Here is an 18,240-nt window from a genome sequence, read left to right on the forward strand (position 1 = left end):
CTACACCTCCTCCCATCCTGACCCCTGTAAAAACGTCATCCCATTCTCCCAATTCCTTCGACTCCGCCGCATCTGCTCCCAGGAGGACCAGTTCCAAAAACGCACAACCCAGATGGCCTCCTTCTTCAAGGACCGCAATTTCCCCCCCAACGTGGTCGACGATGCCCTCCACCACATCTCTTCCACTTCCCGCTCCTCCGCCCTTGAGCCCCGCCCCTCCAACCGCCACCAGGACAGAACCCCACTGGTCCTCACCTACCACCCCACCAATCTCCATGCACAGCGCATCATCCGCCGTCATTTCCGCCACCTCCAAACGGACCCCACCACCAAGGATATATTTCTCTCCCCTCTCCTATCAGCATTCCGTAAAGACCACTCCCTCCGTGACTCCCTCGTCAGGTCCACACCCCCACCAACCCAACCTCCACTCCCGGCACCTTCCCCTGCAACCGCAGGAGGTGCAAGACTTGCACCCACACCTCCCCCCTCACCTCCCTCCAAGGCCCCAAAGGAAACTTCCATATCCACCACAGATTCACCTGCACCTCCACACACATCATCTATTGCATCCTCTGCACCCGATGTGGCCTCCTCTATATTGGGGAGACAGGCCGGCTACTTGCGGAGCGTTTCAGAGAACACCTCTGGGATACCCGGACCAACCAACCCAACCATCCTGTGGCTCAACATTTCAATTCCCCCTCCCACTCCACCAAGGATTTGCAGGTCTTTGGACTCCTCCATCGCCAGACCACAACAAAACGATGGTTGGAGGAAGAGCGCCTCATCTTCCTCCTAGGAACCCTCCAACCACAAGGGATGAACTCGGATTTCACCAGTTTCCTCATTTCCCCTTCCCCCACCTTGTCTCTGTCTAATCCATTGAATTCAGCACCGCCTTCCTAACCTGCAATCTTCTTCCCGACCTCTCCGCCCCCATCCCAGTCTGACCTATCACCCTCACCTTGACCTCTTTCCACCTATCACATTTCCGACGCCCCTCCCCCAAGTCCCTCCTCCCTACCTTTTATCTTAGCCTGCTGGACAAACTTTCCTCATTCCTGAAGAAGGGCTTATGCCCGAAACGTCGATTCTCCTGTTCCCTGGATGCTGCCTGACCTGCTGCGCTTTTCCAGCAACACATTTTCAGCTCATAAGACCTTACCTCCATACCGAACAACATCATAATATATCGCCTCTGAACTCTTTCCAAAGCTTCCATATCCTTCCTATAATGCAGTGACCAGAACTGTACGCAATACTCCAAGTGTGGCCACACCAGAGTTTTGTATAGAGTTTTGTGCCTCATGGCTCTGAAACTCAAACCCAATAAAAGCTAACATACAATATGCCTGTTGCTCCTTCCAAAGTAAATCACCTCACACTTTTCCACATTAAACTCCATTTTTCACCTCTCAGCCCAGTTATGCAGCTTATCTATGTCCCTCTGTAACCTGCAACGTCCTCCAGCATTTTCTACAACTCCACCGACCTTAGTGTCATCCCCAAATTTACTAACCCATCCTTCTACGCCCTCATCCAGGTCATTTATAAAAATGACAAACAGCAGTGGACCCAAAACAGATCCTTGTGGTACACCACTAGTAACTGAACTCCAGGATGAACATTTCCCATCAACCACCACCCTCTGTCTTCTTTCAGCTCGCAAATTTCTGATCCAAACTACTAAATCACCTTCAAACCCATGCCTCCATATTTTGTGCAATAACCTACTGTGGGGAATCTTATCCAATGCCTTACTGAAATTCATATACACCATCAACCATTTTACTTTCATCCACCTGTTTGGTCACCTTCTCAAAGAACTCAATAAGGTTTGTGAAGCACGACTGACTCTTCATAAAACTGTGTTGACTATTCATAATCAACTTATTCCTTTCTAGATGATTATAAATCTTATCTGTTCTAACTTTTCCATATTTTACTTGCAACTGAAGTCAGGCTCACTGGTCTATAATTACCAGAGTTGTCTCTACTCCCCTTCTTGAACAAAGGGACAACATTTGCTATCTACCAGTCTTCTGGCACTATTCCTGTAGACAATGTCGACATAAAGATCAAAGCCAAAGACTTTGCAATCTCCTCCCTGACTTCCCAGAGAATCCTAGGATAAATCTCATCTGGCCCAGGGGATTTATCTATTTTCACACTTTCTAGAATTGGTAACATCTTGTGAACTTCAATCCCATCTAGTCTAGTAGCCTGTGTATCAGTATTCTTCTCGACAACATTGTCTTTTTCCAGTGTGAATACTGACAAAAAATATTCATATAGCGCTCCTTCTATCTCCAAAGACTCCACACGCAACTTCCCACTACTCTCCTTGATTGGCCCTAATGTTACTCTAGTCATTCTCTTATTCCTGATATACCTAGGGTTTTCCTTGATCCTATCTGCCAACAACTGCGTATGTCCCCTCTGGCTCTTCTTAGCTCTTTCTTTAGGTCTTTCCTTGCTAGCTTGTAACTCTCAAGCTCCGTAACTGAACTTTCACATCTCATCCTAACATAAGCCTCCTTCTTCCTCTTGATAAGAGATTTAACTTCTTTAGTAAACTATGGCTCCCTCGCTTGACCACTTCCTCCCTGCCTGACAGGTACATACTTATTAAGGACATGCAGTAGCTCTTCGTTGAATAAGCTCCACATTTCAATTGTGCCCATCCCCTGGAGTTTCCTTCCCCATCCTATGCATCATAAATCTTGCCTAATCATATCATTTCCCCCAGCTATAACTCGTGCCCTGCAGTATATACCTATCCCTTTCTATCACTAAAGTAAACATAACCAAATTGTGGTCACTATCACCGAAGTGCTCACCTATCTCCAAATCTAACACCTGGCCGGGTTCATTACCCAGTACCAAATCTAATGTGGCCTTGCCCCTTGTTGGCCTGTCTACATACTGTGTCAGGAAACCCTCCTGCACACATTGGACAAAAACTGACCCATCTAAAGTACTTGAACTATAATCAATATTTGGAAAGTTAAAGACCCCCATAACAATTACCCTGTTACTCTCACTCCTATCCAGAATCATCTTTGCTATCCTTTCCTCTACATCTCTGGAACTATTCAGAGGCCTTTAGAAAACTTCCAACAGGGTGACCTCTCCTTTCCTGTTTCTAATCTTAGCCCATATTACATCAGTAGATTACTCCTCAAATGTTCTGTCTGCCACCATAATACTGTCCTTGACTAACAATGCCACACCTCCCCCTCTTTTACCATCTTCTCTGTTCTTACTGAAACATCTGAACCCCAGAACCTGCAACAACCATTCCTGTCCCTGCTCTATCCAGGTGTTCTAAATGGCCACAACATCGAAGTCCAGGTACCAACCCATGCTGCAAGTTCACCCACCTTATTCCAGATGCTCCTGGCATTGAAGTAGACATACTTCATTTGTGGGCGGCACGGTGGCACAGTGGTTAGCACTGCTGCCTCGCAGCGCCAGAGACCCGGGTTCAATTCCCGCCTCAGGCGACTGACTGTGTGGAGTTTGCACGTTCTCCCCGTGTCTGCGTGGGTTTCCTCCGGGTGCTCCGGTTTCCTCCCACACTCCAAAGATGTGCAAGTCAGGTGAATTGGCCAAGCTAAATTGCCCGTAGTGTTAGGTAAAGGGGTAAATGTAGGGGTATGGGTGGGTTACGCTTCGGCGGGTCGGTGTGGACTTGTTGGGCCGAAGGGCCTGTTTCCACACTGTAAGTAATCTAATCTAATCTAAAAAAACTTCAAACCACCTTCCTGCTTGCTGCTGCACTCTTGCCAACTTGGAACTATATTTCTGACCTACTCTCAGCCACCTGCACACTGGAACTACAATTTAGTTTCTCATCCTCTGCTGAGTTCGTTTAAACCCTCCCAAAGAGCATTAGTAAACACCCCCGAGAATATTGGTACCCCTCTGGTTCAGGTATAGACCATCTTGCTTGTAGAGGTCCCACCTACCCCAGGATGAGCCCCAATGATCCAGGTATCCGAAACCTTCCCTCCTGCACCATCCCTGAGCAGATTTCCCTTCTCCTGCATATGCACAATGACAAATATCCACACATGCATGATGTCAAAAACTACGCAAAGCGATGCTGCTTCCTGAGAATTTTGCAGCAAACCTCAAACCTTCCCATGGCACAGCAGTTGAAAACCTCTGGCCTACTGTGTGCAGCCCAAATCCTTGCCTCAAGGCCTCTTGATCATACCATGCATCATTACAAATCAATCCTATCAATGGCTGTTATGCAATGTTTTTTGGCATGTAAAGATTCACCCTAGTTGCCAAATTAACAATCATCAGCCAATTTTCCAGAGCCTGCACATGGTGCAAAAGCTGTTCAGTTCACACCTTGGATTATTAAACATTATGTAATGTGAAGGATGTTGAGGCATGTACCTTCATGTTGTTGTGTCTAGAAAGACATTCACATAAACAGCTGATGAAGAAAAATGAACATGTATTTACAAATGTGAGAATGTATATACAGTATTTACAATGTTACCTGTACAATCAATGTGCCCTTAGAAGACTAGATTAGATTAGATTAGATTTCTTACAGTGTGGAAACAGGCCCTTCGGCCCAACAAGTCCACACCGCCCCGCCGAAGCGCACCCCACCCATACCCCTACATTTACCCCTTATCTAACACTACGGGCAATTTAGCATGGCCAATTCACCTGACCTGCACATTTTTGGACAGTGGGAGGAAACCGGAGCACCCGGAGGAAACCCACGCAGACACGGGGAGAACGTGCAAACTTCACACAGTCAGTCGCCTGAGTCGGGAATTGAACCCGGGTCTCTGGCGCTGTGAGGCAGCAGTGCTAACCACTGTGCCACCGTGCCGCCCTCTTATTTCTTTTCCAAACACCACAACTCAGTGGAATCATGGCTTTCTCAGTTGCCCTACAGTGGAGCCCGTTGGACTTGGAGTTTGGTCGGGTGACCCCGGATATGTTTGAATCCAGAAGGCCCAGTCATTCTGAGTGTGTCCTTCCCAGAGGCAGGTGCACCCTCCTTGGCTTCACCTCCCATAGGGCTGAGGGTGACAGGCAGAGTGGAGGCCAAAGATGCAGCTACATCTGGAGTGTTCTGAGAGGAGCCTTCGGGGGGGCCCTATAAGTGGTTCTTCATCAGCTGGGTGACTAGCACATTCCTGTCCCCTTCAGGAAGGGGCATCTGGAATGGGGTCAAGGTCCCTAGACCCCCTGTCATCTTATCATGTGATGTATGTATATCCAGCAGTATGGATCCAATGACTTGTAGACCTGTCTCTCCTTGGCAGCCACCAACCTGTCCTGAAGAAACACAAGATTTTCTGAGACCCTGAGGCAGCAGGGTCCTAACATCATTACTGCAGACTTACAATATTTGTATCCGGTTACTTAATGCCCCTAACAAACCCATCTGCTCCTGTGTCTGCTTTTCTATGTCAATTAAGTCACAAATTGCTGACAACATGGGGTGCTGTCCTGTCCTGCCTGGGGCTGAGCAGATACCTTGTCTCTGCCAGTCCTAATTGCTGTTGACCTGGGGCATTTTTTTCCTCAGTCTGCTGCACAGACGTGACAATGATATGTTCACCAGCCAGTTCACCCAACTCTAATCTACCTAATGTACCCACTATGGTGTTAGTAGCTGAATTGGTGGGGGTGCAGGAGGCAGCCTTGTTGGTGGTTCCTATGAAGCAGCTGTGCTTTCTTCTTCAGAGGTAGACAAAGTGATGTCTTGCAGTGCCACTGTCTTGGTACCTGCAAGAGGCAAAAGAGAGAATACATTGTGAGCAAAAAGTAGATGTTCGAGTATACATTCATTGTGGAGTAATGGAACAATCGCACAGCAATTATTTGGATGCTAAGACATGGTGGTTTTCATATTTTCACTGGACTGGTTGCAGTCTTTACTGACAAGGGCCAAACCCCTCTCCTCTTAGGATGGCGATGAGAGGAATATCCGGCATCCTCCAACTAACTGGCTCTTTCAGTTCTTTTACAGGCCATTTTCTCCTGCAATGAGAAAACGGGAGGGATTGAGTCAGATTAAAGTGGATGGCACAGCTATTAGTGGTGGTGCAGGTGAATTAAAAGTAACACAATTACTTAAACAAACACACTCAAAGTAACATCACCTAATCCACTAAACTACAGAAAAGTTACTCCCTCAACCTCTAAAGACAATCGACAACACTAAATTGTGTTTATACATTAAAACGCAACCTCAGCTTATTGTAGTCATTATAGGTACCAGTCCAAAGTTACTCCCAGCTTGCATTTCATAGTTTTGCTGAATCATAATGTCAGCGTCACTTGAAATTTTCATCCCTCAATCTTCTGAGAATCCCTGGAAGAATCAGCAGCAGCACATCGCTGCCTTTCTTCTTCGCCTTCCGGTATTAAAGATTCGTACCCTGATTTTATTGGGGATTGTACTGGGCTCCTGTTCCACTGTTAATCAGGGCACATAGATCTATCACTGAACAGAAGTAATAGGATGTTGTATGTGTCTCTTTCCTGCTCCATTTTTTTTTTACATTCAAAACAATCTTACGAAACCTCATATTTGTAACAATGGGCTGGACTCTACCAGAAATGGTAGTTCTGAATGAGTTCCACTCTGTAAGGCTATCTTCCCAAACTCACCTTATTAAACTTATATCATGTCCCTCTGGTCCCCTGTGTGTCATATTTTTCCACTTGCTACACTGGCCATTACTGGGATCTCCTTGGATTCCTGATGCTGGACTCATCTCTAATGCCTGTTTGTGTTCCTAGTCAAACTTGCCTTGCATGGTTTCTATCAAGTACTCAAGACATGCTGTTCGAGGGCAGGGAATGAGGTCGCTGCCCATGGAGTGTGCCCTGAGATGTTGGTGATTGATGCGCAAACAGTCAGTGGTATGGCTAGGTTAGCTCGCTGACTTTAACATTGGGAATTGTCACCATCTAGTTCCTGCTGGTGGATCAGAGAATGGGAACCTGCATATCAATGAAACAAGATGACATCATAATAAGGATGATTATGCATGCAAGTACATGCAAATAAGCCTCTTGCCACTCACTCGTGAAAAACTTAATTTGCCATTCAACACGCTTGGAAAATAGGACTTTTTGCTCTCAATGTTGAAAATTCTTCACAGCCATCTCATGGGATTATCCCAACTTTCTTACTATTGCCCACATAATTCAGGAGCTTTGAAGATTCCACTCAAGATGTATAAATATTAACTGGAAAAATATTGCTCATATTTTGTCAGTTTTGAATTTGTCATCTTAAATAATTCTCAATGTATTCCTCTTCAAACCTTTGAGTGATTTGCTGCTTGATATAAATAAGTTTAGAAATTAATTAGTTTGATGTTCTTGCAGAAATCAATAAGCAAAATTAATTTGTAATTATCTACTTCTGATCTGTTGTCGTGCTTCTTGTGATGTATCACTAATATTTTTCTTGAAAATTATGCAGCATATTGACTAGTGTAGGAGCAAGAGCACAACAATCTAACTTAGGCCATTCACTACCAATGTGGCTGCATTTTCCAGTTCTGTGCATTAAGGGTCATTATCCAAAATAACAGAATACTCATCGAAATAAGAGGCTCTCAAGACCAAAGTTCATACTGCAGAGATCTTTGCCTCAAAATGTAATTGCATAGCACCCAGTCTTCAAATGCTAACTGACCTTCAAAACCTTAAATATGATGTGCAGGATGTAAATTTTAAAAATATCTACTGCTGGCATTGCAGCAACCTTGTCGTCCATTTCACTTGTTCAATTATTTCTTAGTATCTCAGTGACTAGCTGTCTGGTGAAAAGGCGTGACACCCAATCTTAGGTGTAAATCACAGTTTAAATGCAAGGAAAGATATCTGTCCCCAAATTTCTAGGCCACAGTGACTTAATGTGTGACTGCGAAATTAGAAATAGTTTACTTACTTTGTTTCCACTACTGTTCAAAACAAATCAGTTTTTCAGAGTTTTTCTGCAATATTCAGATTATGTCTGCAATATATGTGATGCAAAGAATAAGTCATTTCAGCACAAACAAAACTGTTGGTAGGTGCCTGGAATGTGCTGCCAGAGGAGGTAGTAGAAGTGGATACATTTGCAAAGTTTGAGAGCCACTTAGACAGATTACGAGGCAGGGAATCATAAACAGTGTGGAAGCAGGCCATTTGGCCCATCGAGTCCACACCGACCTTCCGAAGAGCATCCTACCCCGTACCCTATCCCTATAACCCTGCACTTCCCATGGCAATCCACCTAGCCTGCACATGCCTGGACACTATGGGCAATTTAGCATGGCCAATCCACCTAACCTGTATGCCTTTGGACTGTGGGAGAAAATCTGAGCATCCAGAGGAACCTTATGCAGTCACGGGGAGAATGTGCAAACTCCACATAGCCAGTTCACCCGAGGCTGGAATTGAACCTGGGTCCCTGGCGCTGTGAGGCAGCAGTGCTGAGCCCAATGTCGAGGGGTGTGGACGATGTACAGGCAGAGGTAATTAGTTCAGGATGGCATCTTGGTTGGCGTAAACATGGTGGAGTCAAGGGCCTCTTCCCAAGCTGTATCATTCTAAGTTCAGTGTTGCTAAAGCAAAGCCATTGTTCACTTCGATACAGCATACGTTAACTTCAGAATAATAAAATCTCATTTCATCACTGAATTTGGCTTGCATTAACCTTAATTACCTGAAAGATGTTGTCAAATGAAGCTCACTAACATAATTGATAAATTTAAAAATTCAAATGTTTTTTCCAATTGGTGCATTTGACACAAGAAGATCTCCTCCTCTCCTATGAAGCATACCTTGTTAAGTTTTACCATGCTGCGTATCAGCTATTTATAATACACTGTAACAATCCTAACTCTAGGATTATAGAATCATCCAGAAAGAGATCATTCAGTTCATTTCCCCTATGCTGGATCTTTAAAAGAGCCATCTGATTAATCTAACTCCTTTCCCTCTTGTACTGCATTTTTTCTTTGAAGTATATATCCAATTCCTTCTGGGCGTTATGCTTGAATTTCCTTGTATCATCCTTTCAACCGTGCATTAAAAATTGGCTGCACAGAAACATGTTAATCGTTTCTCTGGCATTTTGGTCAATTATCGTCAATTGTAATTGCCTCATTACTGATTCACCTTTCGGTAATTTAAACATCCCCCAGCTTTTCTTATAACTCCAAAGATAGTTTTCCGCACAAGAAAACCATTGGTATATCAACAAGAATAGGCTTTGGTTGATCTCCTTGAAAAAATTTGAAAACTAATAAAAATTGATTGAAATGAATAGACAATATTCAGAAACTCTGAATTTAACAAAGATGACTAACTACAGAACTGTTTCCCATTTTACCTTAGTTTACTGTGCTCTCTCTCTCTTAGGCAAAGTGTAAGTAACCCATCTGTAATGCAGCGGAGAATGACAGTGCTACGGGAGAAAGGAAGGAGACAGGCCGTCCGTGGTCCAGCATTCATGTTCAATGACAGGGGCACAAGCCTTACTCCAGAAGAAGAACGTTTTCTGGACGCAGCTGAATATGGGAACATACCTGTTGTTCGGCGAATGCTGGAAGAGAGCAAGTCACTGAATGTTAATTGTGTTGATTACATGGGGCAGAATGCCCTTCAGCTAGCAGTTGGAAATGAACATTTGGAAGTAACTGAGCTCCTTCTAAAGAGGGATAATTTGGCTCGAATTGGTGATGCATTATTGCTTGCTATCAGTAAGGGATATATACGAATTGTGGAAGCAATTTTGAATCATTCTGGATTTGAGCCCAGTAATCGACTGGCCCTCAGTCCTTGTGAGCAAGAAATGCAAGATGATGATTTTTATGCTTATGATGAAGATGGCACTAGATTTTCTCCAGATATCACTCCAATCATTCTGGCTGCCCATTGCCAAAAATACGAGGTGGTTCATATGTTGTTGATGAAAGGAGCACGAATTGAGAAACCTCACGATTATTTCTGTAAATGCAATGAATGTATGGAGAAACAAAAGCATGATTCATTTAGTCACTCCAGATCAAGGATCAATGCGTACAAAGGATTAGCAAGCCCTGCCTATTTGTCTTTGTCTAGTGAAGATCCAGTACACACAGCACTGGAACTTAGTAATGAATTAGCCAAGTTGGCAAATATTGAAAAAGAATTTAAGGTAAGTTTTATGAGTTCTTCAATGTATATCCAAGCAGGTAAATTTTATTTCAGTTTTATAAAAGTTACATAGATTAATTGAGAGAACAAAGATATTGAGATAATTAAGCTGCAGTCTGCCAATGGATCTGGATAATTACAGTCTCCTCGGAGCAGCATTTTTGGTCTGTCAGCCCATGCCTTGTAATGTTAAAACAAAGTCTGTAATATATTGACATTGTTACTGTCAAGTGATTTTGTGAATTAATCAACATGAAAGTGACTGCAAACCTGGAATGTCAAGTTCTCATCTAAACATGGTGGATGAACACACTCCAGTGCAGAATTCTGCCATAAGGAGGCTAAAACACATCAGCACATTTGCAACAGTTGCAGTGTAGATCATGCCCAATGTCAAACTGCAAATGAAAAATGGGTATGTGGTCAGTAGCCAAATGAAAACTTTTTGTAAAAATATATAGAAAAATCCTAAACTGAGAAAATCATGTACAGTTTGAATCTAAGCAAGGAGATATTTGTTGAAATCGTTGCTTCCAGATTAGCATCTCAACAGCAACAGTAGTTCAGTTGTGCCCACCCCACCAGGGTAATGAAACCCAATAAAACCCAAACAGATATCAATAAAACATATTAGTGTCAATGTCATAATCTGGATTCTGTTGTCCTTGTCTTCCAAAACCCAACTACTCAGTAAGGTTTATTCATCATGATAATCTTTTATGATAAGTAAGATCACTGAACATTATGACTATGGTGTGCATTAATTAGCAAAATCAAAAGAGCAGTACAAATAAAAAATACTTTGAATGAAATGCTGTTGCTGTTATGACAGAACTACTCAAAGCTACCCTTTGACACATTGAAAATGAGTCGCATTGCATTGTCCAAGCACTCATACATGGAACTTCTTTCTAGCTGATCTTATTAAGAGTATTCAGATACAGCACACAATCTAAATGTGTTTTTCTTTCCTCGGAAAACACAACTTGTTGTTCCATGGAAGAATCTTTGGACTTGAAATGTTAATTCTATTTTTCTCTTCAAAAATGCTGCCAGGCCTACTGTGTGTCTCCAGTATTCTCTTTTTAGTATAACTTGTGATCAGATGGATTTTGACTTTATTATCAAAATGTAAAAGAAGATAGACAATCTGCGGGTGTACTTTTTTTATCCTGATGTTTAATTCTTTTGATAATAAAATCTATCCCAGAAGATTTGTGTCAGCATGATTATAACAGTAATGGAACTGGTTACTTATCAGGGAAAGCTTTATTGTTGAAATATTAGCTGGAACTCTTCATGGAGACAGTGGCCTCACCCATTGGCTGAAAGTTCAGAGGAGAGCCAGTCTCTACTGGCCCAACAAGCCACAGCCAAAAACACTGGACTTGTTTTTCTCTCCAATGTTGCTGCCAGACCTGCAGAGTTTCTCTAGTACTTTCTGTTTCTGAATTTAGTTTTCTCAAGGTCAACTGTTCCAACAGTTGAACTCAATCGCTGTTCATGGGAACAAAGAAACAGGAGTTGGCCATTCATGACCTTGAGCTCAACAATACAGTTACATCATAGCTTATCTCTGCACCAGTTCTAAATACCTGCCTTGTTCCATGTTCCATGATATTCTTGCCTAACAAATACCTATTAATATCAGTCCTAAATCTATCAGGTGACCCAAAATCCACAACCTTATGCAGGAGAGAATTCCATATTTACACTATCTTTTTTGTGAAATATTATTTCCTGATTTCATTCAGAATTAGCTTCGCTCTAACTTTAACATTTGTCTCCTTGTTCGCCCAGCAAAGAAAACATTTAAAACATTTTTCTAGGCTATTGATCTCTTTCATTGGTTTGAACACCTTGAGAGAATGGGAAATGAGGTCATCCAATTGCCCTCATCCTTAAGTCCCTATATTAGTCTGGTTAATTTTATCTGCACCTTATCAAAGAAATCTTGTATTTTGTCAAAAAATGGGCCATTTCCGATGTTTTCACTGGAAAAGGAAATAAGGCATAGAAATTAATCATCATATTCTTATATTGATTAAGACTTAAATGACTGATAGTGTGTATACTGCCAAAGTTGAATTTCACCCCGCAAATATCTTATTCCAATTCAATGGAATATGCAGAATCTGCACTTTAGAAAGACCAACTTAGATTGCAATGTACATTGATTGTGTTAGATAGGAGCTAAATTACAAGAAAAAAGCAATCAAAGGAGGAGGAATTTGAAACCTTAGTGGCAGTGGGTGGGAAAGTGTGGTGCTAAAAATGTTAATGAAAATTGAATAAAGTGTATAATAAGCTCATGACCTGATATTGCCCATGTTGCACACCCACCTAAACTGAGTTCTTTCAAGGGTTTGAGGTATGAAGAGAATGATAGTTGAAAATATGTTAAAACAAATGCAATTCTGTACTGAACAGATCTTTTTTCCAAGCACATTCGCCTCTCTGGAGACTTTGAACTACAGAGCATATAAAACTAATTATTATTGTGATTAAAAATAATTGAAGTTTTTATTTGGTGCGTCACTGGTGCTTTGCAGCAAATAACTATATAGGAAATAGTAATGAGTTGAAAAATGACTACAACATTCTTTGCACTAGATGATTTATAGGATCTGATCTTCAGATGCAACTGAGAATTATAGCCCAGATATTCTGATGGATAGATAATCATTGCAGCAGTTTTGGTGGAGTAGCATATTGGGATCATCCAGAAATCCTCATGAATTGACTCGAAAGGAATGCCATGAGAAATTTAAAATTCCAGCAGCATTTCTCTTGCATCTGGATGCTTTAAAAAAGCCCATTGAAATCAGAGATTTCAGAGTATTTCAATTCACTTGTTAGAGTTAAGGACTTACTGTAACTCCTGGATAGCTACTAAACTGAGCCCCTGACTCACCATTGTTTCCATCAGTCGCCACTACCAATTATATCGCCTAACACTCCTTGACCCTGACGTCATATGAATCTGAAAAATGCATTGCTGGAAAAGCGCAGCAGGTCAGGCAGCATCCAAGGAGCGGGAGAATCGACGTTTCGGGCATGAGCCCTTCTTCAGGAATTATGCCCGAAACGTCGATTCTCCTGCTCCTTGGATGCTGCCTGACCTGCTGCGCCTTTCCATTTTTCAGCTCTGATCTCCAGCATCTGCAGTCCTCACTTTCGCCATATGAGTCTGACAATCCCAATTCACACCCTCTGAATCAACTGCACCACACACCTGCCAGACTGAAACCCGGTAACTCTACCAAATATGTCAAAACTACCCAACTAGACCCTGCACCCTTCCATCAACCCTTCCATCAACCCCACCAAACCCAACACTGCCACTCACCTCCCAATCTGACCCAGACTCATCTAAGAGGTACCACCCCTAACTTACCCTAAACACTCATCCACTTGCTTGGCACCCTGGAACCCTACCCTTACTCACCTGACACATGATCTCCCCCACCACTTACTAAGTTACGTTTTACATCTACCTGGCACCTTACCTCATCCACCTGGAACCCTACGCACCTCACCCACCACACAACCTAACCCCTCACCTTCTTGCCACCTCATTCACGTCTGCTGTTCAATTAAACTTCAGAACACAGTGCCCAGTGTTGTAAATAAACATGGTTTGGTGATGACTTTGTCCACTGCTGGATTCAAGGATTCCTGGACAAGGTTTGTAACTGAAGGCATCTGTCCAGGAATCTCCAGCACAGATTAACCAAAAGGTAAGTGGGTATTCCTTTAACTGAACAGGGCCCGAAACAGGAGTTCAGACCCTGACTAGAATTTCTAGACACGCGTTGATTAAAGAATGCACACTTGGCAGAAATCCGAGAAGTCCTGTAACTGGTAGGGAATATATAAAATAGCTGCCTGTCAGTACAAAGTAAAAATAATTTGTATTAACAGAATACGTACTGTTGGAGCTTGAGGTATAATAAGGCTGAAAAGTAGCAATTCAAGAAGAAAAACTTAAATTTTGATGTGGAGAAATGGGTAAAAGAATGTTGAAACTTCCAAACTGAAGCAAGTTAAAAGCAATCTTTGTACATAGCATCACTTTGTTTTGCAAAGATGTTGAGGGGATTCTTTTTTTTCAGTGAAAAATCAAAGGTAAGCAAGAATTTGTGTTAGAAAATGTTCAGAAGCAAATGGAAATATGGAAATTATGGTTAAACTATGTTTACACCATCAGAGGCACAAGTTTCTGATTTGCAAAACATTTGTTTTGATATTAGAGGCACTTGTATTCTCACACAATTTCATTGGAATTTTTAGCCTATATTCCTAATGGAACATTCCTAGTAGATTGGAAATTAGCAGAAGTAATCCACCATTTAAGAAACTAGCAGGAGATAAAACAGGTAATGATGGGCTAGTTCTGAGGAGTCATGTAAGACGTGAAACATTAACTCTGTTTGTCTCTCTCCACGAATGCTGCCAGAGCCTTTGAGTTTTTCCAGCAATTTCTATTTTTGTTTGTTTCAGATCACCAGCATCTGCAGTTCTTTGTTTTCTTCCACTTTTGTGACCTTGACCTTTCTCAAATCAGCTTAGTGTTGTTATAACTGCAATATTTTTGAGCTGGTTCAGGTGACCCATTCTAAAGAAGCAACTGCATCATTATATCAACCAAACAATCAGCTCCATTCCTGATATTTTGATAGCATTCAACTTTACTACTGCCAAGTTGGCTTTCAAAGGAAATCTAGGAGCTAAAGGGAGTCAAGAACAGCAAAGATCTAATACTTAAATACTTTCTGTTACACTCCTATTATCCTGAAGCAACATGAGTGAAGAATGAATAAAGAACTAACAAGGAGATCCTGTCGTTACTTCCTTGTTCCACATATTTTCAGGTTTCCCTGCTCCCTCTCCACTTCCCATAAATATGAGGATCGTAATGTAAATAGGCAATCTCACACTCATGATGAGTACTTGCAAAACATGTATTAAAATGAATCTCGGAAATGAGTGCTGAGTAGATATGAAACACAACCAGTAGTGATAGATAAAATGTACCTGCCTTAGAGAGAGAGCCAAATTAGAGACTGTGGGATCATGACTTTTTCAAAGTAACTTATAGGATTTAAGCACCACCAGCAATGTCAGTACTGCCACAGTCCATCTGATGCAGATACATCCACAGTATTGTTAGAAAGGGAGTTCCAGGGTTTTAACCCAGTGACCATGAAGGAAGACTCATGTAGTTCTCAATTAAATGATATGTGGCCTGGAGGGTAATTTGGTGTTTCCATGCTCTGCAGACGTGGTTCTTTTAGATAACAGAGGTTGTAGGATTGGAAGGTGTTGTCAAAGGAGACATAGTAAGTTGCTGCAGTGAACTTTGTGGATGGCACACTGCACTGCCTCTATGTATCAGTTGTGAAGGAAGTGAATGGTTAAAGTGGTGCACTCTATAGTCGTTCAATGACATCCTTGACCAGAGAGGCATATTGAACAGTTCCATGCAGCATACCTTTAATCTAAGTTGTATTCTTCATTGACTTTGTAGTTACACTGTTTATCAGCTGTGGAGTTTTTTGTAACTATAATTCATTATCTGAAACATGCCATGATATTTAATTAAAACATTCAGGAGATAGCCTTAGGCATGAACAAGGGTTTGCCAAAAATGATAAGTGTTAACCAGCTGTTTCCCCTGGGAACATTTTAGGTTTCGCCTCTGTTGTAGATTAGCCTCATTAATTTCTTTGTGTGGGTACCCAAAATCCACAAAATGACTGCCCCGGTTGACCTGTTTTCTCTGTCTGCTCCTGCCCCACCAAACCTATCTCCTCTTAAGATACCATCCTGTTCCACTTGATCCAGGAACTCCCCACATACATTTGAGACACTATCCATGCCCTCCACCTCCTCCATGACTTGTGTTTCCCCGGCCCCAAAGCCCCATCTTCTTCATGGACATCCAGTCCCTGTACACATCTATCCGCCATGGTGAAGGCCTCCTAGCCCTTTGTTTCTTCTTCTCCCACTGACCCTATCAGTCCCCCTCCACTGACACACTCATTCGATTTGCGGAACTGGTCCTCACCCTCAACAACAACTCCTGCGAATCCTTCCATTTCCTTCAGACCAAAGGCGTAGACATCGGCACCCACATGGGCCCCAAGTATGCCTGCCTCTTTGTAGGATATGTGGAACAGTCCATCTTCCATAGTTACATTGACACCATCCCACACCTTTTCGTCTGCTACATTGATGACTGCATTTGTGCCACCTTGTGCTCCCACAAGGAGGTTAAACAGTTCATCAACTTCACTAACATTTTCCACCTGGACTATCTTGTTCACTTCCGTCCCCTTCCTGGACCTCTCCACCTCAACCTTTCTTCATAAGACAAGCCCTCCAGGCCAGGCAGCATCCTGGTAAATCTTCTCTGCACCCTCTCTAAACCCTCCACATCTTTCCCATAATGAGACGATCAGAACTGAACACCATATTCCAAGTGTGGTCTAACCAGTTTTCTATAGATCTGCAGCATAACTTTGCAGCTCTTAAGCTCAATCCCCCTGCTAATGTAAGCCAACATACCATACACGTTCTTAACAAGCCTATCAAATTGGGTAGGAGCAAGTGAGGACTGCAGATGCTGGAGATCAGAGTTGAGAATAGGGTGCTGGAAAAGCACAGCAGGTCAGGCAGCATCCAAGGAGCAGGAAAACCAAAGTTTTGGGCAAAAGCCCTTCATGAATCTCATTCCTGATGACGGGCTCTTGCCCAAAACATCGATTCTCCTGCTCCTGGGATGCTGCCTGACCTGCTGTGCTTTTCCAGCACCCCACTATCAACTTGGGTGGCAACTTTGAGGGATCTATGGACATGGACCCCAAGATCCCTCTGTTTCTTCAAACTGCCAAGAATCCTGCCTTTAGCCCTGTATTCTGCATTCAAATTTGACCCCCCCAAAATGAATCACTTCACACTTTTCCAGATTGAACTCCATCTGCCACTTCTCAGCCCAGTTCTGCATCCTGTCAATGTCCCTTTGCAACCTACATCAGTCCTCCATACTATCGACCATTCCACCAACCTTCATGCCATTGACAAACATACTAACCCTCCCTTCCACTTCCTCATCCAAGTCATTTATAAAAGTCACAAAGAATAGAAGTCCCAGAACAGCTCCCTGCAGAGCACCACTGGTCACTATGCCCTAGGCTGAATACTTTCCATCTACCACAACCGTCTGTCTTTAATGGGCCAGCCAATTCTGCATCCAGACTGCCAAATTTCCCTGTATACCATGCCTCCTTACTTTGTAAATGAGCCTTACTAAGATCCCTGTATACCACATCCACTGCTCTATCTTCACGAACATGTTTTGTCACATCCTCAAAGAATTCAATAAGGCTTGTGAGGCATGATCTGCCCCTCACAAAGCCATGCTGACTATTTCTAATCAAACTATGGTTTTCCAAGTTATCATTAATCCTGTATCTCAGAATCCTCTCCAAAACTTTGCCCACCACAGACATAAGTCTGACTGGTTAGTAATTCCCAGGATTGTCCCTATTCCCTTTCTTGAACAAGGGAATAACATTTGCCACTCTCCAATCATCTAGCACTACTCCAGTGGACAGTGGGGATGCAAACATCATCGCTAAAGGTGCAGTAATCTCTTCCTTCGCTTCCTGTAGTAACCTTGGTTATATCCCTGTGGTCCAGGGGACTTAGCTGTCCTTACGTTTTTCAAAATTTTCAGAGCCTACTCCTTTTTAACGTCAACCTGTATGAGCAAATCAGCCTGTTTCACTCTGTCCTCACAAACGACAAGGTCCCTATCAGTAGTGAACACTGAAGCCAAGTAATCATTAAGGACCTTCACTACCTCCTCCAACTCCAGGCACAAGTTCCCTCCACTATCCCTGATCGGCTCTACCCTCACTCTGGCCATCCTCTTGTTCCTCAAATAAGTGGAGAGTACCTTAGGGTTTTCCTTAATCCTACCCGTTAAAGCTTTCTCATGCTCCTATTTAGCTCTCCCTCCATTCTTCAGATCCTACCTGTTGAAAC

General features: G+C 42.7%; 1 protein-coding gene across 2 annotated transcripts in view; it reads left to right on the forward strand.

Moving 5' to 3' along the window:
• trpc3 (transient receptor potential cation channel, subfamily C, member 3) overlaps positions 1 to 18,240 on the forward strand; it is a 254,492-nt gene that overhangs the window by 138,652 nt on the left and 97,600 nt on the right. For both annotated transcript variants that reach the window (XM_087980116.1, XM_087980114.1), the window contains one exon: positions 9,412 to 10,189. In XM_087980116.1, coding sequence (XP_087836242.1) covers positions 9,412 to 10,189 — 778 coding nt within the window. The remainder of the gene's footprint in view (positions 1 to 9,411; positions 10,190 to 18,240) is intronic.

The sequence above is a fragment of the Chiloscyllium plagiosum genome, unplaced genomic scaffold (genome assembly GCF_037043375.1).
Source record: "Chiloscyllium plagiosum isolate Xiang-an unplaced genomic scaffold, Cpla_swu_hap1 HiC_scaffold_36, whole genome shotgun sequence".
Classification (NCBI taxonomy): Eukaryota; Metazoa; Chordata; class Chondrichthyes; order Orectolobiformes; family Hemiscylliidae; genus Chiloscyllium; species Chiloscyllium plagiosum.